The following is a 22,573-nucleotide window of genomic DNA, read 5'->3' on the forward strand; positions in this document are numbered from 1 at the left end:
GTCTTGTTTGAACCCCCTTAAAAAAAGGCACATTTGCTCAGGTTGAATAATGTTTCTGCGGGTTTCACCATTTGCGTTCTCGTATACCTTCATTATAAACGGGGAGTTACAGTAACAACACTGTATCTGCACTTTCTACCTTTGTATAGTTCTACATACTACATACATTTCTATAGTCAACAGTTTACAGTCTCATGTAGCTTTATGTAGCTCTTTTATCTTCTCTTGCACTTTATATGTCGTAGATATTGCACTGCCATGTGGTAAATACTTGTATATGCTGCTCTTGCTCTTTTGCACTTTTTGCATATCATGTATTTTGTTTTTGCTATGTTTGTAAACTTCTTCAATGTTTTATGTGAGGGACTGCGTTTGGAAGTTAGCTCAAAACTAAATCTGGCACTGTTACGCTTGATACATTTTTTATGTTTTAAGTGTTAATCACTGTGCATTGCCCCTGCCAATAAACGATCAAATGAAAAAAAGCACATCAAGCTGCCTTATAATAAAAAATAAAATAAAAATCCAATCTGATTCCTTAAATTTAGCAGTTTGTTTATGACATTAAGGAAATAAACGAAGAACACAAACACATTTGAAAACTCGCATTTCATTTTATTATAAAATGTTGGAGGCCATACTTGTAATTTCATTAATAAGCTGCTCGAATGTTACAACATATTGCTGTCAGCATCACATAAATCCAAAACACTGCAATAGCTGGCAGGATGTCTGACACACACAGACCCAAACACAAAAACAGAAGCGTTTTTTAACATTTTTGCCATAATGTATTTGGCATTTCTACTTTTACTGTCCTAATTTGGTCTGAAGAAGAAAGCCAGCTGTAACTTATAGCATCTGACATGCAAAGCTGTAATAATGGAACATGTGTTATCCATTCCTATCTGTTTTTTGTTCCGTATAATTTGTAAGTGATCATATTTATGATCAATATCTGCGCAGACACACACATACACACACACTAGACACACAAGTACACACTCATACATACAGTAGCAGTTGCCTACTTATTCAGTTGAATTGAATTAAATGTTTCAGCAAGTGTTTATGATTATCATGCAGCATTAATTTTCATAGGAAGAAATACTAAACATCAATTTTAAAATGATTAAATATCTTACTTGTTCATAATGAGATGGTAGCTTCACATTTCTGATTCATGAATTGCATTGCCTATAGTAGGGTTCCAGCTAAGATTCTAAAAACAACTCAAATGATACAATAATAATTCCTGATATGCTAATAGTCCATATCCGTATTTTATTCACTTCACAAACAAGATATATCTTAGTCTGACCAGCAGTTATTGTGTCTTCAGCTAGTGTGAAACACTTAATAAAGTGCAATACTTAATACAGTATCTTATAAGGACTTTACATACAAAACCTACAACCATATCAGTAGCTAACAGTTCCCTGATTTTATATCGCTTTATTAACAGCAGAAAGCATGGCCATATACAGTGTCTGTGTGCATGTAATGCAAACACTCACTCATTCACAGCAGACACACGTAGTAGAAGTTTGCAGTAGCTAGCAGAAAAAACACAACCGTTCATTATTCAGGTACAGTAATAACAAAAAGCATAGATAGCAATGGTTCAAGTAAAGTTCATTCAACAAGCTGCTCCGTTAGCAAATAATGAGCATGCGTGTGTATGACACAGGTAATAGCAGGTATTCACAGTACAATAAGTGAGGCACATATACGGCTTTATGTACCTCCATTGATTAAAAAGCAACACTATGTCTCAAATGCTTGGAATGGTGAGTCATCTGAGCCGGTCAGTGGGTGATTAGCGCTCAGTTTGTCCTCCTGTTGTCACTTCCTGTGAGACATAAAGACAGAGAGGGAGTCATATGTGCAGGGTTGAAAATCCTGAAAAAAGGTTAACTGATGCTGAATGCTGCTTGTTCAGCACCCAACATTTCCAGTAAGTGACAGGCATTTAGCATCCTTCAGTGAGACAAATATTTTCCTCAAGTGTTGTTGGAGTACAAACAATATTGAGCATTAGATATTAGCAACCATCACTGACCAAACTTGGTACAATTTTGACAAAGATAGGTGGATTTGAACAAACCACAGTAATGNTCAACAATATAATAATCAGACCCTGCAATAGAATAAATCAAGTTTCACTTTAGTTTTTCAAGTAACTCAACTCTAACTCAATAACTCACTCACTCAGCATCATCAAGGTTATCTTTTAGGAATATGAGCATGTCCACATTTCCAGGTAGAAGCTGGGATGTTTGGGCGTTTGTGGAAAAAACTCTCTTGCTTGCTACTGATGTTGCTGGGACAGAGAGATATGCTTTGGCCATGGGTGACAGCAGTCGGTCAAACTGTGCATTGTTTCTCCACCACTTCAAAAACAATACAGTTTTTGCTAAGAAGGTGAGGCTTATTGACAGGGCGAGATATAAATATACTGTTGGTACTTGTCAATGTCTCTAGGTATGTACATATAGCCCTGTAAATATGATGTCCTTTCGTGTTATCTGTTGTTTTGTGTTCATGTTGTAACCTACTTGTTGCCATGTTGGACAGGTCTCCCTTGAAAAAGAGATCGATGATCTCAATGGGACCATCTGGTTAAATAAAAGTTTTTTTGTTTTTTTTTATTAAAAAATGGCGGTATATTTTTTCAGTCTCACGACGGTATTGAGAAATCTATTTACCGCGATATCGCGATATTCGATATATCGTTACATCCCTAGCTCCTACACATCCGCTGGACGTAGATTTTAAAAGAACAATATACACTTCTCGCTAGAGATCGAATCAAAAAGCATTTTAATGGCCAAACTATCCTACAATTCAGGATTTTCCAGAGAGGGTTATTTGTGAATATACGACCCACCGGAGCATTTGCAATCAACGGGAGCACTAGAGGTCGAAAACTTTAAAAGATGATCATACGTCGTAATAAGCTGCTTGAACAATCTACCTATTTGGTCGTATGACTTGTTGCGGAGAAAATACGTTTCTGGCTAAACGTAATTGAGAATGCAGTATGAAACGACTAAAAACAATATTGCGATTATTTACCCATTAACCAGCATAATAAGAGAGAAAGGTCAGAGAAAGAGAAAATATATAACAGTGAGCGACAGTTCTCTGGGCGAAAATGCCTTGTTGATGCCAGAGGTCAGAGGAGAATGGCCAAACTGGTTAAAGATCATAGCAAGGTGTAGCTAATAAAGCGGCTGGTCAGTGTACATATTAGGGGAATAAAACAGCTACTACACACATACTTACTTGTGACGATGTGGTCCGTATGTGTCCAGCATGAGCGTGCTGGCCTGTTCCAGGTTCCACTGGCAGCGCTGCAGAAGTTCCTCACACTCAGATCTCGACCTCAGGCCAAGACGAAACAGCTGCTCCACCTTCAATACATACAGAAAGAACATGAAATGTAGGCAGGCAGGTAGACAAGTTGTTTGGTATTGACTGCTATTGTTTGAGCATTGAATGATGTCTCTGATTCACACTGTGATATATGCATTTCAGTCCTATGATTCTCATTCTCTCTCAGCATAGAAAGAAAGGAGAGTTAACAGAAGTTCTTATACAGTTCCATTCATCCTCCTATCATGTATGTCCTTGTCCTTTAATGTATGTTCATTTTACCTAACTGTTGTGTAACTCACGCTGAGTCAGATGGGTTCGTGAGTTAAATGACTGTCGGTCACATTTGCTTAGATTTATGGAGTCAGATCAGTGTCAATATTATTAAACGCCAACATAAAGATTCACAAATGTATTGCAAATGTAATTGTTAGCTTTGCACCACATTTTATTACTACGTTTTAGGGTACCTGGTGACAACATCTACTCTACAGGTGGGGTTTAGCTTTCAAGGTTAACAAAGTATTTTAAAAACACAAGTGTACCTTTAAAACGTTTACTGCATGGGGGGTGCTCCAGTTGTGACTTTGCAGAGCTGCCTGACACTCTTCCAGCGTGACACCGTGTACTGCTCCTTGGACCTGTCAATAACGGACCTTATAGTCATCAGACCATTTTACCAAAGCCTTTTTCTTTGTAAGCTACACCACATTTACCCATTCACACACTGATGAAAGGTCTTCTGTACAAGGTGCCAAACTGCTCATAATCTAATATCTATTATTTATTCACATACACTCTGACACTGATGGCCAAGTCTTCTGGAACGTTTTAGGGCCCAATGACACAGGTGTTGCAGTCGAATGGTCAAAAGATCTGCTCCTATCGTCTATTCCTATCCATTATTCCTTGACCTCTGTTTGAAACGTCACAGGGTTAAGGGATAGTGGATAGGAGAATTCAAAAGGACTTAGGAGAAGAGACTGCGGTGCTTTGAGAATCCGACTACACTTACACTATCGGACATATTTATAATGCGCCATCGGACGTCACAAATGTGCGTCTGCTGTCGGGAAACTAGAGTTTTCTATACAGCAGACTACATGGATGTATAATAAGAACAGCGGACTACTGTAAACCCATCTAGATACTTTGAACCGTGCTCTTATGCTGTTGTTTTATGCTTTATGAACGTGGACAAAAGAGAAACATAATCATCATAATCGAGGTTGGAATTTAAATAAAAAAGAAAAGTTAAACTTATGCTTGTTACCCTCTCCCTCCGGGCCACATAAATACAAATGATCCCAATACGTATGATTGTATGAAAAGATCTTAAAATAAATACAAATGTAATTATTATAAACGTGTTAGTCCTTAACCTATCACTGTGTATATCACCATTAAACATGTTTTTAAAAGTTTAAGAAACCCCACACAGCTCAGTGAACACTGTGAAATTTTGACTTTATTTTATCATTTCAGTGAAAACTAACGTTCATATTTCTCCTTTTGATTATTATAGTGATGAACGTTTAAAACAAAGCGCTTTGGCAACTTACCACACACATTTTAAAATGCTTAATAAGCACCTTAACTTTCATGATACTAATTTCTCGGTCATAATCGGTTGTTTCCGAATGTTTTGTCACAGTAAATGTTGACCTTCCTTTACGAAAGGAAAAAGAAGTTCAACATTCACCGTGGTATTGTGTGACAGCATGTTCTCTTTTCCTTTCGTAAAGTAAGATCCAGTGTTTCCTAAGCTAAAGGAGGTTATAAAGGAAGTTTCAAACCTCCTTTCCTATCATCTAGAGAATTTGAACGGCTCTTATCATGGCTCCCACTGAGGTACTTCCGGGTCATTTCACTCCGTTAGGAAGGTTCCTAAGCTAAACTGAAAATTTGTCCGCAGCCTTGGACTTGTGGACTTGAGGAGCCAGGGGTGGAACTTCTGATCCAGTAATGGACGATGTGCTCTATTTTCTGAGCAGTAGACTCCATACCGCACGATGAAGTTATAATGAATGGAGGATTAAAGTTTAAAGAAAAAACCACAGGTAGTGGTAGATATTTAAAGAATAGATAGTGAATGGGTTAATGCCTCCTTCTGAACTCCTTTTCAGAAAGGTAACATGATTCTACAAAGAGGAAACACATAACTCTGCAATAACTCCTATGCCAGATGTGAAGTTGTCTGAGACAAGTCAATGATGACCTGCTTTCCTCACATTATCAGAATTCCTGTTAGGACTTATGTGGTCTACATTTCAATTGAGTTTCCACTTGGGGCAAGGTACAGTGAGATTACAACATCAAGCATGGCTGTGACTGTGTTATTAGGGTTCGATCCACTTCATGTGAGGTAATCAAACCATTTATGATGAAAGTATTTTAGCTAATGGTCTAATTTTTATTGAGGCCATATTTAAAGAAGAAGGGAAAAGTCAGAGTGGTGGGTTGAAGCCTAAAGGGTTTTATGTATATCAGATAGCTGGCAGGTCTCTTAGGTTTAATTATTTGTGTGGTGATGTAACTAGTTCTATGATTAATTACAACACTAAGAGCAAGTGTTAATGAGATGTTGGTATCAATAAGGGATGGACTCACAGTCTGTAATGAAATTATGCCTGTGCCGTTTTTAAGTCAGTTCAATGTTCATGGACAAAAGGGGGGTCCTGCAGTGTTAGAATGAAGAAGGTCATGCCTAAAAGCTCATTTTTTACAGAAAGGTTTTAAAATATGTCTACAAAAGGGACTTTTCAAAACATTAGGGCAGATGTTATGTAGTCTCACACAGCTGTATTTGAATAATAAGGAGTTCATAAATCGGTTTAATATTTACAAATCAGTGAAGTTGGTCAAAAGGAGTTACTAAGTCAAAAGCGTTTTAAAGCCAAAGTAGCAATGCGCTTGACTAATTGATTCATATGGATCAGGGAATTTTAAATCCAACATGTTGAGGGTGACTCATTTGACTGATTTGTCTGCATGTGGCATTTCAAATAAATGTGCACATTTCATTTTCCTCTCTCTTACCTGTGTGACACTCTGCTCCTGAAGCATGCTGGGAGCTGCAGTTCGCCCATTGTTGTTGTTGTAGGAGGAGTTTGGTTTGGCTCCGCTGGGATGTTGAATCATTGGTTTGACTGCCGCCATATTAGCTGCTCCATATCTAACACAAAATGGTGACAGTTTTTTGTTATTATAGATACGTTTTTTGAAAGGCATGGTTACAGTACTGTACTGTATCTGCACTTTAATTTATATAATAAAAAACTGCTTGTTTATTATTGTATATTAACAATTTATACACATGTTTATAATCCATAAATATGTATTTTAAAAATATATTGTTTATTTCATACATTATGGATTAACTGGCATTCTGCCTATGAAGATCAGAATATGATGAAAAGCTCAAAATCAGCTTGTAGATTCAGCCAAGTGAACTCAGAACGAATCCCCCTAGATTAGCAATTATAGCTTTTATGGAGCTAGTTCCAGGATCATTTATTGTCTAAACAAGCTAGTTGGACAGTGTTTGATATCAGCAACACACCTTTCCAGAAAAGCTGGTCGCTCTGGCAACGGAGCCGGAGCAGAGCTCTGGGAGCTGTCAATCAGTGAGGAGATGCCACGCCCCTCACGAAAAGCAAGAGGATCCAGTATGGAGCTGGATGAGTAGGATGAACCACTGGCTGCCTGCCGTGAGGAGTGTGATGTGGAGTGAGACGGGGAGGAGTTGGAGGACAGAAGGGGTCCCAGGAGTCCTGATGCCCTGCGAGGGGAGCTTGAGATAGGGGGAGGGGGCAGGGCCATGGGGTAGGAGGACAGCGGGGGCACCAGGGGGAGTGGAGAGGAGGAGCGGGAGCCTGGCTGAGAGAAGGCGTGGTCTCTGGGTGGGATCTGAGGAGGTCTGTCTTCCACGTCGCCCATGGAGATGGAGCTGGAGCGCGCCTGGGGGTGGGGGGTGTGGGTAGAGGGGATGCGCTTGGACGGACGCAACGGGGGGACGGGGCTGCGAGGGGGCAGCACGGGACGGTCACCCAGGCAGGAGGGGGCGTAGGTGGGGGACGGAGGGGGCAGGTAGATCTGTCGGTGGGTGCTCGGAGGAGCCAGGGTCATCGGGAGCGGGGAGGAGGGGAGAGAGCGGCCCGTTGACATGGGAACCTGAAGCTTCACCATCACCTACACCCACAAAAAACAGATTAGCATGTGTCTGTTTGTGTCCACAAAAACTGAAACAATGTGTCCATTACTTTCTCTACCTCTCTCTGTAACTCTTGGAAGAGGTCAGCTGACTGCGACTCGCTCCGGCCAACCATACTGATGCTGGCGGTGGGCGTGGTCTCCTCAGTGAATCCCTTGTTAATAGACCGCACCTCCTGGTCCTCTGATTGGTCCTCGAGCTCGGTAGTCACCTCGTCATAAGATGGTTGAGGGAGAGGCCAGTCCAAGATGGACGGAGTGTCCTGTATGAGAAGGAGGGACATTGCAGAATCTGAGAAAAATGTCATGGACAGTGCCAAAGACTCTCATAAACCAACTAGGCCCGGGAAAGTTATACATTATAAAAGCCAACCTTGGAACAGAGAATGACTCAATAGTATGTTGTGGCCAGCTTCATACTGTATGTCGAGAAAAATAACAATCTAGTATTTTTGTTGAATTAACCTTGGCGAACCACATTTGTCATCTACCTAGAACTTGTATGGTTTAAACATCATACAGTAGCTCATCCAAAGAACTGGGCAGGACTGGAAGAAGCAATGGCTGTAGAAGTTTCAGATTTACAACAAAAAATCTGCACATTACATATGTGACATATTTATGTAGCAAAAAAGTATGAACAACCAAACTCGTTGAGATGATGGAAAAATGCTTAAAAGTTAAGCGGAAATATGACTGTGAAGCCCTAGCCACTAAATCACGAATGTGCACATAACCAATCAATGAGTGCAAATCTGTTTCACTGTATCTGCCTTCGGCTCAAGGACAAAAGTTTATTCAAGACTTTTCTTAGTCAAAAGCTGGAACACATCCTTTAGAGAACACAAAACTGTGATCACATAGTGTGAGAAGGTCTATGGTGTTTGACAAAACTTTAAGATCCTGTACTGCTGGAGAACAATGGCTTTCTGTGTGGGATGGCGTGGGACTGGAAACCAAAGGGAATAAAGGTAGTGGATACACGAGATCAGAGGGGAAATTATGTGTGTAAAATATAAAAAACCTCTCCACGTCCTATAATTGCAGTTGTGGAAACATGTGAAAAAGTACTGTATGTGCTGCTTTAGAAAATTCAAATCATTCTTTTCCATCAACCTTCGATTCTGTGAAAGGACGCCAGCAGTAGGAGGTAGGAAGCATGGATACTGTTATGAAATCTGGACAAAGCACCACTGCTCTGCGTTCATTCTATTTTGCACAGTGACCACTCTTGACTTTACAGTGAAAAATGTTTCACTTGGATGACTAATCTAAAAGAGACATCTTTAAAACTGTTGACAGGAAACCGTGAAGTTCATAATGGCTGTGTAAGTTTCTAAGCGACTTAGACTGCAAGGAACTTCGTTCTGATTTGTGTTCCATTAAATGCCAAATCTTTTTTGAAGACACAATGCAGGCTTGGCATTAAAGACTTGAACCAAGGTTCAATTGAAGGTAAATTATCCAAACTGCATCTATACAGGTCCGTCGATTTGAGGATTGCAATATGCTATAGCATTAAATATAATAACTCAATTACAAGATTACACGTTAACATAATAACAAAGTCAAAAGTGTTAAGATCCAAACTTGCAGACTTTTAGCATCTTACTAGCATACTGTAATGTATCACCTGGCGTAAAAAATAACATAAATGAAGAATATGTAATCCGCCTGCTAACTATGAGTCTTCAGTTTTTAGGTTTTATAATTGTAGAACCTTTCTTGAACCATAAAAAGGGATTCAAACATTTGTTACGTCACATTGTTAAGTCTATGGGCCGAGTGGGTTCTTGAGGGCGGGGCCAGGGGGGCAAAACACAATATTAAATTAGCTGAATACTGGAAGTAAACCCAGAAGCTAGAAAACTGTTATGGTTTAAAATGAATCACATATAAATATTTCACATCCTAACTACTTTCATTCACTAACAGACAGTACCTTGAGGGTGTCCTCATCCGGCTGCCGCATATCAGCAAGTGGCGAGGGCGTGGTGGAGCTGAAGCTGTCATCAGTGAAATCAATGAGCGACACTTCACTTTTGGCCGAGCGCACACCGGACCCCTCCCACGGTCTCAGCTTGAGCCCCAGGGACACTCCGAGCTTCCTCAGGCCAGAAGAAGTGCTGGTGTCTTCTTCGTCATCGTAATCGTCGATCACAGAGTCGTAGAATGGCTCTGGATGCACATTCAAGCACCAGTCAGGAAACACAAGGATGTATTTAAATGAAAAATGTTTGACTGTAAACAGTTGCTGAGGAACACTTACTCTTCAGCAGGACAGCAGGTTGAGGCGGACGAGGAGGAGGTTGCTCTGATAAAGAGAGTTTTAGATATTAGTGTATATTCACATAGTGCCTTAAAATGAATAAGAATTATGAGGTAATATTTGTTCAGTAGGACCATTGTAAGCTATAAGGAGTACATGTACAAATACTGTTAGAAAACACTTAGTAAAAGTCCAGTTAATGCTCAAAACCTCCAAAAAGTATCAAAAGTAACATTGAGGAGTAACATTACTGATGCATTAATGTGTTTCTTGCATTTCATTTACTCTTTGTACCTCTGTATCACTGCATCATATTCTATAGTATAATCACATGTTTGTCACGTCACTTTTGTGTGATATCCATGTATATCTTCCAAGCCAACGTTTCATGCGCTTTTTGACAATATATTTTAAGGATTATCCAAAATACACTTTAATAATTAGATGTAGGAGATGTTTCTCAAACCTATATAGATACACTTAATGGCCTTAAGTGACCAAATGTGGACATACATGGATTTTTCTTAAATAATATAAATAAATAGAGTTGCATACAACATTGAATATACCACATCTAATGCATAGTAAAGCACAGCACTTGATTAAATGTACTTGAGTATGTGTACTTAACGTGCCACTAAATATATGTTAAAAAGGTTTGGATAAATGTACTCTTTGCACGGTTGGGGAGTTTGGTCGGCCTTGCGATGCCCGAGTCCATTCCAAGGACGTCAGGAGGGTCCATGGGGTTCCCCAAATACAGACTGAAAGAGAGAAGAGACGTCAATCAGATTTAATGGAATAAACATGTGGCTGCAAATGAATTCAATATTAGTTTATAAGACAAACATTTTTAACTGAGCATGTTATTTCTTTTCAGCTGTCCTTTATGTTTGCTATAGCCAATAAGTACTTTTTTCGTGGATACACTTTGCTGGCAGTAAAAATGCTTGAGTTTTTTTATTTGTCTATTATTGCAGCCGATGTGAGTTGTTCTGAATATCAAGCATGTTCCTATAAAAGCTTAACAAGTACATCATCTGTTGGTAAACTGACGCAATGCTGCACTCCAGTGGAGACGGCAATGATAGCAGTTCTACAGAATCACATACACATGGTTCGAGCTTAGCATTTAGCGATAACTGTTTGTAGTTCAACATTGTCCACTCTATCAATTCAAAATGGTTTTCATGATCTAGATGAGTAGTTCAATATAGGTTGAGGAGGGTAAAATGATGAATAAAGGAATAACAAAGAAACCATTGGTGACTTTTACACAATATGCTATTTAATATAACAACAATTTTTATTACGTTTTTCTCGCAAAATATTGCCATTCAAGCCTTTGAAACATTTATACAACCAGATTGTTCTTCTACTAGTGTTGAACCATAAATAAAACCATTCATCTATTAATTGATTGTATTATTTCATATCTTGTGTGGATGCAACTTAAGTTAATATGTGTGTATTATTAACCTGTCTATGCGGTCTGCATGTCCCCAGCTCCTGTGAGGGTCCGTGTCTCCGTGCCCCGTGTGGATGAAGGAGTGTTTGAGCGGTTTGCTGATGTCGTGGACGGACGTACCGGCGACTGATGTCACCACGTGACGAGGAAACTGACCGATACGCAGCGTGCCCCTGTTCTGACCTCTCCACCAGTAATGCTCTGCCCTGAAAACACATATAAGGACATAATAAGGAGGTCTTTTCTGTTTACCACATGACTGGAATCTGAGTCCTCACATGCAATGTCATTCAAAAAGAATGGGACTTTCCTGAGTGGAGCAGATTGTCTAAGTCACATGAATGTAAATGACGGCAAATCAATAATAATTGTTTAGCTGTGGGGTTTGATTTGGGCATCAATACCCACACAGTGTATTTTATAAAATGAGCCATTAACTGCGCAGCATTACATAAATGCTTAATAAAGCAAGGAATTCAATATCAACAAAAGACGCATTTGTAGACTTGGAGTAATAACCTTCATTCCAATACGCACTGACACACATAAGCATTCCCAAACCAGTCATTATGTTAAAATACTGATCTGCTAATGAGAATTAAATGACATTCTTGAAGGTACAGCCATGTGAATTATAACACACTGACCTTCCCTCTATCATGGTGATGACATCGTTCATTTTAATTTGGAGCTTGTCTTCCTCCTCAAAGTCCTGGAGCGCTTTCATATCTGTGGGCATTGTCTGCGGAACACACTTACAGTTAGAGGAGAAAGAGCTACAAAAGTCTGATGATGTATTACTGTCATCAGCAGGATCACCAGATACAAACATGTCCTGTCATTCCTTTTAAATGGTGATTTATTTGTTTCCACTTGCTTTTCTTCTATTGTCCTTTATTTGTCCGCTGCATCACTTTGGTTTCCAACTACTTTTGGAGCTAAAGAAACACATTTAGTGGAAATATGAGATGAAATAACATTCTTTAAGCTTTTAATGTTCTTTGTATATTTAAATTTGGTGTAAATACTTGTCTTTAATATTCTTTTTTTTATGCTAAATTGTTTCTTAAAAATACTTGTTTTTTTATTATCCTTATACCTTTCGTTTTTTGCCTTCTATTGCAACTTATTTTCTTAGATTGTTTATGTTCGCACCACCAGATACCAAAGAAAAGTCCTTGTATGTGTAACTGTACCTGGCCATGAACTTGATTCTGATTAGACAAATCAACTCTCTAATTTGAAATATATACAACTCATTAGAGGTACTGTCAAAAGTAATGTGGTGTAAATAGATTCAAGTAATTTAGTATAATAATGTCAGCTACTAAGCCAACCTCTCATCTGCAAACCACAACAAATAATACAAGTGGTAGGACATGCTTAATAGCTGAAGAGCCTATGTATGTGTTCTGGTAAAGCGAGCTGGTTTAGGCTTTCACTTACAAATAAAATGTTTGCATTTTTCAAAAAAAAGACTGAGTTTATTTTGAGCTACTTTAAACTTCTACCACTACACATTTTAGAGAGAAATATTGTACATTTTACTCCTCTCAATGTATATGTACTTATTTAGTTATTCATTAATTTATAACAGAAACAATTTAGAGGAATCTTTGAATGATATGTTGTTTAGAGATAATTTGCCAAATAGTAATATAAGATTTTTTAATTAATAATAGCTCCAACATAAATATAAATGATAATTGATTATATTATTAAGATGTATTGAAAATATTTTTGTAGAGGATATACACAACAGATTATGAACCACACAGATACATGTTATGGTAATAAGAATAGGATAATATAAGGTATTATACAGATAGAAGCATTACAATGACAGTGCCATTCTGTTCATTCAAAAAGGTACTTTTTAAACCTAAAGTACTTCTTGCTTAAAAATGCTCTGTTCCTTTACAAGTAACAGAGCATTTTACGTATTTTTAAGGATCTGAGTAATAATCTCCCTCTAAGCTTAGTTTGCACATTTAACCACCTTTCTGAATGCACCTAAGATCAGTTGCAATACCATGTACGAGTTTCCTCTCTTATGGTTTACATTATCAGGTGGTGCAAAGGGCTTGAAAATCTGATTTTGACAAAATAAATCCTGTATTACCTCCAGCAGGAAGTCTCTGAGGGCGATGAAGGTGGGTCTGTCCTCAGGTTTGGGGCTCCAGCACTGCAGCATTACATTGTAAATGTCCTGAGGACAGTCATCTGGTTTACAGAGCCTCTCAGCATTCACGTCCACCTTGTGAAGAATCTGCAAGCAGACACATCATTAAAAGGCTATAGTATCTTTATTGTGTGGGCAATTTTAGAAACTGCAAGAAGCTAACGTAGTTTTTTGGGGTTAAGCTTTTTCGGAAACAGCACATGCAAAAATAGTTTTGTATCCAACATTTTAAGTTATGTGAGCACCTGGCTCCCATTAAGGCCCAGCCACGGCTCCTGTCCATGGGTGAACATCTCCCACAGAGTGACCCCAAACATCCAGGTATCAGACGAATGAGAGAAACTACGAGACTTCAGAGACTCTGGAGCACACCTAGAGAGAGACAAGGAAACATATAGAATAACACAGACACAGAAAATGTAAGAGAGAAAGAAAACTATGGATAAAACCCCATAAAATCTTTCAATCACTTAAGCCTGGATATAAAAAATACATAACGACAAATAATGAAGTGCGATCGGGACGCTCTTCTCACCATGGGAAAGGGATTTTGTGGCCCTCCTCCATGATGTAATGGTCAGTGTGTGTTGGCAGAGCTCTCATCAGGCCAAAGTCACCAATCTTTACGATTTCATTGGTGGACAGCAGAACGTTGCGGGCGGCCAGGTCTCTGTGGAGGAACCGTCTCTGCTCCAGGTAGGCCATGCCGCACGCCACCTAACATCCACACAGACACAAAGAGACACTGGTGGAATGTAACTAACGTACTATCATACGTAAACATTTGAAGTGATTTTATTACACTTGGGTATTTCCATTTCATTTATCTTTATTATTCTACCTGACTGCATCTCTGAGGGAAATATTGTACTCTCTGTTCAGGTTACAAACATACAGGTTACAAACACACAACTAACATACAGTACTATGATCTTATATTGTTTGCACTGCTGGAGATATAAAACAGTATACAAATAAGTTCATATATCAGCACAACCTAGAATATCTTTATCATAAATTATAGTTAAACAATAAAAGAAAATATATTATGACTACTTTTAATTTTGATTAAAATGTCTGCTAATAGTTACATATTTCAAGTAAAGTGTTTGAATGCATGACTTAAACTGCAGTGTGGTATTAGTTATTAGAATACTTCTGACGGCACTTTTTTTCTTAACTTTTTCTCTCGTTTGAGTTTTTCTGTGTTTTTATGTGTTCATCCAAATGATGTTTTTCAACACAACTTTTGCTGCATGACCTTAAATAACAATAGAGACACACAAGTTGTCCTACAATATTTTAGTGCATTTGACATGTATCTCTAGACACTGTAACATTCCCAATGAGATTGAGGGTTTATCATTTTCTTTGGTGTTAAACTGACCTGTAGAGCGTAGTTGCACAGAGAGGAGATGAGGATGTGACCCTGACGCTTCCTGAGGCGATCCAACAGAGAACCCAGAGGGGCCAGCTCAGCCACCTGCACACAAGCACAGACATTATTTTGGAAATAAAACACTCAACAGCATTTTTGTAGTAGTAGTAAGAGTGTGTGTTTTACCATCTTCATGGGCTGCGTAAGGACGATGCCGTACAGCCGGATGAGGTTCTGATGGCTCAGTGAATGCATGGCGTTCACCTCTCTGATGAAATCGTCCAGACCATCAGAGTCCAACACACTGGCCTTCAGACACTTCACTGCCACTGACAACTAGAAACACAGAGAGGGAGAGACAATGTCAGCCGAACAACAAAGAGAATAAACTGCTGTATTTCAAAATGTTGCCTTTGGGACAGTTTTGTGGAAGAAGCAGAGACGGCAAAAGTACACACATCCTTTATTCAAGTAGAAGTACAGATACTCGTGTTTACAAATACTCTGGTAAAAGTAGAAGTACTGACTAAACTTATTTACTGAAGTAAAAGTAAAGAAGTATGGGCTTCGAAATTTACTCAAGTAAAAAGTACCCATAACTACCAACTGTTTTAAAGAGTACCTGACCTCCCTTTATATTAATAGAACAATAATGTCATTGTTAGCTAATGAATGTTTCCATGCTGAACAACGGCAACATGACAACGTTTTCATTGGTCGCTCTTCTTTAGAGAAGACCAGGAAATGATGGATACATGGATTGTGTTCAAATCTATAGGCACGCAATGACTCTAAATAATAATGATCCTGCCACTAAATGCAGATTAAAACTAAAGTAACGAGCCAGTTTTGAAAATGTAATGTACAGGTATTTGTGTTCAAAATGTAGGAAGTAAAAAAAGTAAAAAGTCGTCAGAAAAATAAGTTGTGGAGTAAAGTAATGATACCATAAGTACAATAATGAAGTATTTGTACTCCACTACTTCCCACCTCTGGGAAGAAGATAACCAGAATCAGCCAAGATGAGCTTAAATGTCATACATTTTGCACACACTACAACATGTTATGCTTTTCCTTCCTCCTGCTTTTTACACTCTTCTGTCTCACCACTCTGCCGTTGGGTCCAGTCCACTCTCCTCTCCGCACCACCCCAAACGTGCCGTCTCCCAGCCGCTCAAACAGCTGCAGCTCCGACTCTCTGATCAGGCAGGTGAGCGAGGCTGCTGGCTCACTATTGGATGAAGCCGAACTGGACGATGCCCCCTGAGGGAGGGGTTGCTGGGGGTCCGTGTCAGGTCGTTTAACAGGGAACACCTACAAGCACAGAAGAAGAAACCAATGAGGGGTTTAATTGTATGTATGTCTCATACAGAGAAAGATTTTTGATTTGCTTTAATTATGCATCGACACCAATCCAAGGAATTACATGTTCCAGTAAAACTTAAAATGTCAAAAAAGCAACCAATAGTAATTGTAGTCACTTCAGATGTACACAGTCATCCTGCATGTGAGCATTATTTCAGCCTTGAAAATCAGTTATCTAATACAAGAAATCTATCTACAATGTAGTAACTAATCTATTTGTCATTAAGCTGCAGCTAGGACATACAGCTTTAAGAGATAGACATTAAATGTTCCAAAGTCCCAGACTGTGTGTGTGCAATAATAGCGTTTAGTACATTTGTGAGAAACTTGCAACTTCTAGCAAACATGTGTATGAGCATGGTTTTATGTGTGTGTTTGCAGGACAGTGGTACCGCACCTTGCTGATCCAGGACTTGCGTTTATAGAGAGCTCTTCTCCTCTTGACTGCCTCCCAAAGCCTCCGCTGACCTAAAACGACACAATCACAAAAAAAAGATTTCAGATTGAGAATGTTTTTCCCTCTAAAGACTTCTGTTGCGTCTGGGAACAGGTGATAATAGGAAGTACCGGGGCGTCCCATGCCGATCTTCTCCAGGTCTTCGTTCTTGACATAGTCGAAGTGGGAGATTCGTGTGACGTTGAGCTCATCACGGATCCGCAGGAAGTACTGCTGCAGCTGCACGTCTGTCAGCAGCTCCAGCAGCCACTCTGTCCCCTCCTCACTCTGCATCTGCACACACACATTTAAATATGCATTGACAGAAAGCCAGTGTTGAATACACATGGGTTGTGTGCCTAAACATGTTCATTTTTGACATTTAGAGGTGCTGGTGCTCTTCCCTGTTTCCAACCTTTATGCTAATCTTTCCCTTGAATTCTTATTTTTTTTGACAATTCCTTTGAGTCCAATTTTGTTCTGGATCCAAACATGATGTCATACAATATTTATCATGGGAGGAATTTATCCGAAATAATGAAATGTCCAATAAATTATTTTAATTATGTAATGCTGTCAATGTGTCCCTACTTTCGAGGATCTAGAATGTCATGATTGTTAATGATATCAATACTCAAATCTAAAGCATAATCAAACTTTTATGGTCAATTTTAAAATGGCGTTATTTGCATTTTAAGAGAGATGTGTACAGAGAAGGACATTTTACTAATAGTCATAGTTCTCTGATGGACAAACTATTTAATAAAGATCATTAAGAACACAATGACATATTTTAAAATTCAGGAAAACATATCAAATGAAACTTGTGTCCACTAACGTGATGCTGCAGTGCATGCTGGCATGTTTCCCTACAAAAACATCTCAATTGCCAACACATGATCAGCACTAACCCAATTAAACTAACCCTGATCCTGGTTTGAACTCTCTGCTCATTTAGCCTTTAACTCAAGATAACCTCCTTCAGGATTACCAAATCAAACAGCTTTAAAAGAACATAAAAAGAATGATGATGATGATGATGATGATGATGCGGATAAAACATGTTAGCCTGAACTGCAGGCAGCATTTGAGGAACAGGCCTCTGGCTGTGGACAGCTGAACTAAACGATTTATTTTTAATTAAAATCAAAGTATAGTCCGGTTGCAGCCCTCCAATCACGATCAATACACACATGATCACAATCACACTTGAATTCTAACACACACCTCTTTATGTCACTGACGCACACTAGCACAGAAAGACATACTGTATTTACAGAGCGAAGAAGGATCATGGCATGTCCGACCAGAACTTTCGTATTTACCATTTGTCCCGCGACACTCTCTCTAATCCTCCCGGCACTCTCCTCTTCGTCCTCATCCTCCCCCTCCTCCTTTCCTCTGGTGTAAGGGAGTCGCTGGTACATATAGCTCTCCCCCATAGTGAAGCAGCTCCTCTCGTCCTTCGCCTTGTCTCCTTTTTTTTGGTCTAGCTGCTATTCAGAGGAGGCGTTAGCTCTGCTGCCGTGCTCTGAGTCTATTTTGCTAATCTCCTCTCGGCTCCATGACCTTCTTTGCTAAATCGATACATGCACACACACGTTCACAAACACACCGGGGGCATTTGACGCCACTGTCTCCAGTCGTATCCCCTAAAGCTATCTATAAACTCTGTATCTTCCCCCACACTGGGTTTTTCTCTCCCTGCTGACTCGCGGCTTCCAGCGGCGTCGGACACCTCCATACTACCCTTTCTCTCGCCATCTTTTTTACTCTCTCTCTAGCTCTCCATCTCCTTCTGGTTCAGCAGCAGAGCCCACAGCCTGGTGATAAATAATTCAGCAGCTCTAACAAGAGGATGAGAGAGAGGGAGAGATGTTGGAGGAAGGAGGGGAGAAAATGCAATAACAAATAGGTGCACAGATGGATGGGTGAATAGATGAGTGGCCATTAGCCAGGCCAAAGAGGAATAATAGGGTTCCCAGCATTATTTGATAGATGCAGACATGCAGATGGTATCGCAGCTATGCTTGACACCAATCCAAACAAGCATAATATTATGGAGTCAATTTAAAAAAAGGAAAATCAGATTTGGAAGCGTTCAACTAATTTCACAACCATTTGTAATACTTTTTAATTACTCAAGTATTTTGTCATGTGATAGTGGTTCTGGTCTGTGGTTTTGGTCTGTTGGTTTGACAAAACATTTCCTGGTTTTTCTTCTGATCTTATTTCAAAATAAACATTTAAACAATAGATTTAAACACAATTTTGTTCAACTGTATTTAAAAACCAAAGACTATATGTATTTCATGTTTTTCATTATTTGATGATTAAGCCATACTGAAAAAAAATATTTCAGGAATCCCTTTATTTAAAAAAAAGCAAGGGATATCAATGGCCGTCTGTTGTTTGGTCCATGTCTCGGGTCTAGACGAAGGTATCTCAGTAACTATGGGATAGATGGCCATGGACCAGCTACAATCAATCAGCTAAAGCAATAAAACCAAGGTCAACATATTAATAATATAAAATAATGGCATACACAGGTTCTTGCAATGATAAGTAAAATATTTGCATCCAGACACCCTTTCACAGACAGACGAAAGCAATAATGTATTTTTTGTCAATACATTTTGTAAAAGCTGATTCACTGCTGCTTAGAATGAGCTCTTGAAACGGCCCAAAAAGTCACACAAAAATGCAATCTGCTTGTTCTTGTGAGCCTCATTCTGAATATAATTAGTTGAACTGACTTGCTGTAACAAATTACATGAACATTCAAAAGGCGAGGCTTTCATTTATGCCTCTATATTTCTTTTTATTCTTGTTTCATTTAGAAAGAACAATACAAATAAATATTGAGCTGTCATTAAAGCAACATTTGATGGCAAAGACAGTGTAACTGGCGCATATAAATAATAAATGCCTGTACATTGCACATGTGTGTTTATGTATGTGTGCATCCGTGGCCTAAATGAGCACAAAATCGGAGCATTCACTTTTATCGAGGCCAATGCTCTAAATATAGGAAAGCTACATTTAGCTTACATCCACAGGCATGGAGTGTGGAGCACAACTGCTAATGTGTTGTAATTACAGCATCTATACCTGAGACTCAGTCAGGACTGTTATATACAGTAATGACAATACAGGATGACAATTGATTGTGCATCCAGAATCCTGTTTTTCTTTATTCACTGTCCACTTGCTTTGATCACTGACTATATATAAACACCAGGAAGCATGTTTTATTATTATTGTATAAGGATGACCAGCTACTACAAATGTAAGTTCAAGCACTCTACCTTGTTCTGTTTAGAGAGAGAGTTGTTCATGTTTAATATTTTTGGACTGTATCAAACCATAGGAATAAAATGAATACATCTTGAAAATGGCTGTATTTGACAAATAGAACAGTGTATGAATAGTGTCACATTTGAGAAGCGGGATTTAGATACAACTTAGGAATTTATTTTGCTTGATAATTACTGAAAAGTGTAATTGATTATCAAGACAGTGATTGATCCAAATTCAGTCAATTGTCTGACAGGTGCGAACACGCTACAACGGCCCAAAACATTTTCAATAGGAGAAACGTGATGTGGCTTCAGAAACTATGCGATCAGTATAATCCCCAACTGTCACCCTGACAGAGTTTGGCTGTTCATAATCATAAGTGTTTTGTTAATATATTTGAAATGAATGTAGTTTGGGTTTTCTTCCAGCGTTTTGTATTAGCAGCATTTTTTCATTTGCAGCGATTTTTTTGTTGCAGCGATTCGTTTATGCATCGCTTTTTGTAAAAGCTGCGCATGTTTCGTCAAGTTGGCGATGATGTTACTTCAATTGCATGTGTTTTGGCCCATTTGTGTTTTCATAATTGCATAGTTCCTCTAGCTGCAGTGAGGCTTTTCTAATAAAAGTGTTTTGGGCCAATAAAGTGCATTTGCACCTGTCAGCCACCATACAGATATATTGGTTGACTATTAGAGCCAAATTGGTTATTTGAAACTATCGATTAGACGGAATTTTAATCAACCACTTTGTTCGTAATCTATTGCACCTGTCAGCCGCCATATATGTCACTAAAAGAACAATATCATAGAAAATCAACACGTTTAAAAAGAAAAAGACTGAGGGACATTTTGAGTACATTTATAAAGGCATTAGTGTAGCCAGTAGAGAAAGACATTATTCTGCAATAATCTCTTAGAATATGTGTGTCTAACTGGTCCTACCCTGCAGAAGTCTGCTGCTGGATCAGGGTTTAAAGCTGCAGTCAGGGGGGACTGAGATCACTGGAGGTCACCTGGAGGAGGCCATGGATGGTGAGACCCCGCATCTACATACACATAAAAAACAAGCAGTGAAATCAGAATGACAAGAGCTCACTCAAATGATAAATGAACCATAAGTAAACTGCTCTGAGAAATAGAGCTCAATCTGTCTGTACGCATGGAGTAATTCACAACCATGACACATTCAAATAAAAGCAGTCTCTAGTGTCTTGAAACAAATATCAGGCTCCAATGCTGTCCATAAAGATGTTTTAATTACATTATTGCAATATTTTTCGAGTCTATTTTGCTCCTCCTATAGATCTGTTAATCAGGTTAATACAAACGATAGCACTGAAACTGTTTATCTTGTCTAGGAATATATTTGGGGTTATGGAAAAATTACTTATTTTCAAGGTTTTGAGATGCCATGTTGTTGAAGACATGGCATCGGAAGTGTTATCTAGTTGCACGTTACTGCACAACAGAGTATTCTTTATTTTCACCAACTCAAACTGAAGATAGTTAAATACTTATAGGCTGGCATTTTTTTTTTAAAACGATTAAATAGAGCCCTCAAATTCAATTTGAAAAAATATCTTGTATAAATGTTGGGATCTTTGTGTATTTCCCCATTAATTTTAACTCATGTTGAGAAGAATTGAAAGAAAATCCATATGTTTTAAAATGTAATTTACAAATCCCTTAATGTTTGGTGTGTCATATCAAATCTTCTTGTGGCCATTTGACACCAGATTGATACCAGTATTGTAATGATTTGACTCCAGGTCAGTTCCGAGTAGAAACTGCATCTCACTGTGGAAAAACATATTAGACATTACAAATAAAAGAGTGAATACCAGTATCCGGCAATAAGCATCAAGCTAAGACCAGAGTTCAAATAGTGTGTGTCCACTGGGATGTTCATCATGCTAAAGAGCTATAATCTCCATTGAATAGATCAGAATGGATTTGTATTGATTCGGCTGCTGCTTTACATTGTCAGTGTCTGCCCCCCAAAGCTGATTAGCCTCAGTGACGTCCGATGTCCACCTTTATATGTGTCAGTAAACACCTCACCACTTTAGTTTCACTCCCAAACACAATAGCTTTATTTTATTTAGTCATTTATTGTGTTTTGTTTTAGTGCAACATGTCGCGTTTTCCATGTAGCGATATCAAGCTGCCAGATAAAGACAACCCCAGCATACCACATTTATTGTATAGCTTCCTTGCAGAATACCAACCTGGGAGGTGAAGACGGGTTTACGGGAGAACAGTCCCCCTTCCTGCGGTTAGTCCTCGCTCTGTCCGCCGTTCTTCAGCACCTGCTGCCCGGCGTGAAGCCGCGCTGTTTATGGGGGAACCTTTTAAATTCAGCGGAACCGTTATCTCTGTCCTCCGTTTATCCCTGAACGCTCCTCGGTGCGCCTGTCCGAGTTCACGAGCGTCACTGTGCGTAACACCATCACGCGCAGATAGAGCGGCGGAAATGGTTTCGAATTCACCACAATAATAGCACTTCCTATTCGGAGATTCAGGCTTCAAAATAAAAGCACGAGTACAACGCGATTATGAAAAGCCTCATCAGGGCCATAAACAGCA

General features: G+C 39.0%; 1 protein-coding gene across 4 annotated transcripts; it reads right to left on the reverse strand.

Annotated features, from left to right (window-relative positions):
- Positions 1-594: 594 nt before the first annotated feature.
- tnk2a (tyrosine kinase, non-receptor, 2a) lies at positions 595-22,371 on the reverse strand. 4 transcript variants are annotated; one of them, XM_010771267.1, is made up of 22 exons: positions 22,216-22,371; positions 20,930-21,033; positions 18,014-18,535; positions 16,820-16,982; positions 16,650-16,720; positions 15,995-16,201; positions 15,074-15,223; positions 14,897-14,992; positions 14,045-14,226; positions 13,755-13,881; positions 13,450-13,596; positions 11,975-12,069; positions 11,339-11,533; positions 10,532-10,623; positions 9,860-9,904; positions 9,533-9,768; positions 7,650-7,853; positions 6,941-7,569; positions 6,418-6,553; positions 3,924-4,019; positions 3,289-3,416; positions 595-1,852 (listed from the first exon to the last, which is right to left on the reverse strand). In XM_010771267.1, exons 3-22 carry the CDS (start codon positions 18,128-18,130, stop codon positions 1,846-1,848), a joined length of 3,123 nt encoding a protein of 1,040 aa, XP_010769569.1. In that variant the 5' UTR covers positions 18,131-18,535; positions 20,930-21,033; positions 22,216-22,371; the 3' UTR covers positions 595-1,845. The 4 variants fall into 4 exon arrangements, with proteins under 4 accessions (XP_010769569.1, XP_010769572.1, XP_010769571.1 ...); XM_010771270.1 differs by lacking the exon at positions 18,014-18,535; XM_010771269.1 differs by lacking the exon at positions 3,924-4,019.
- Positions 22,372-22,573: the final 202 nt, after the last annotated feature.

Source organism: Notothenia coriiceps, unplaced genomic scaffold, assembly GCF_000735185.1.
Source record: "Notothenia coriiceps isolate Sejong01 unplaced genomic scaffold, NC01 NC01_scaffold00009743, whole genome shotgun sequence".
Lineage (NCBI taxonomy): Eukaryota > Metazoa > Chordata > Actinopteri > Perciformes > Nototheniidae > Notothenia > Notothenia coriiceps.

Excerpts from the sequence above, each read along its gene's own strand:
- tnk2a (XM_010771267.1), bottom strand. The coding sequence starts at position 18,130 with ATGGGGGAGAGCTATATGTACCAGCGACTCCCTTACACCAGAGGAAAG. Across the intron at positions 15,224-15,994 it reads CTGGACCCAACGGCAGAGTG|TTGTCAGTGGCAGTGAAGTG; the intron begins GTGAGACAGAAG and ends CTGTGTTTCTAG. Across the intron at positions 13,597-13,754 it reads TGGGCCTTAATGGGAGCCAG|ATTCTTCACAAGGTGGACGT; the intron begins GTGCTCACATAA and ends GTCTGCTTGCAG.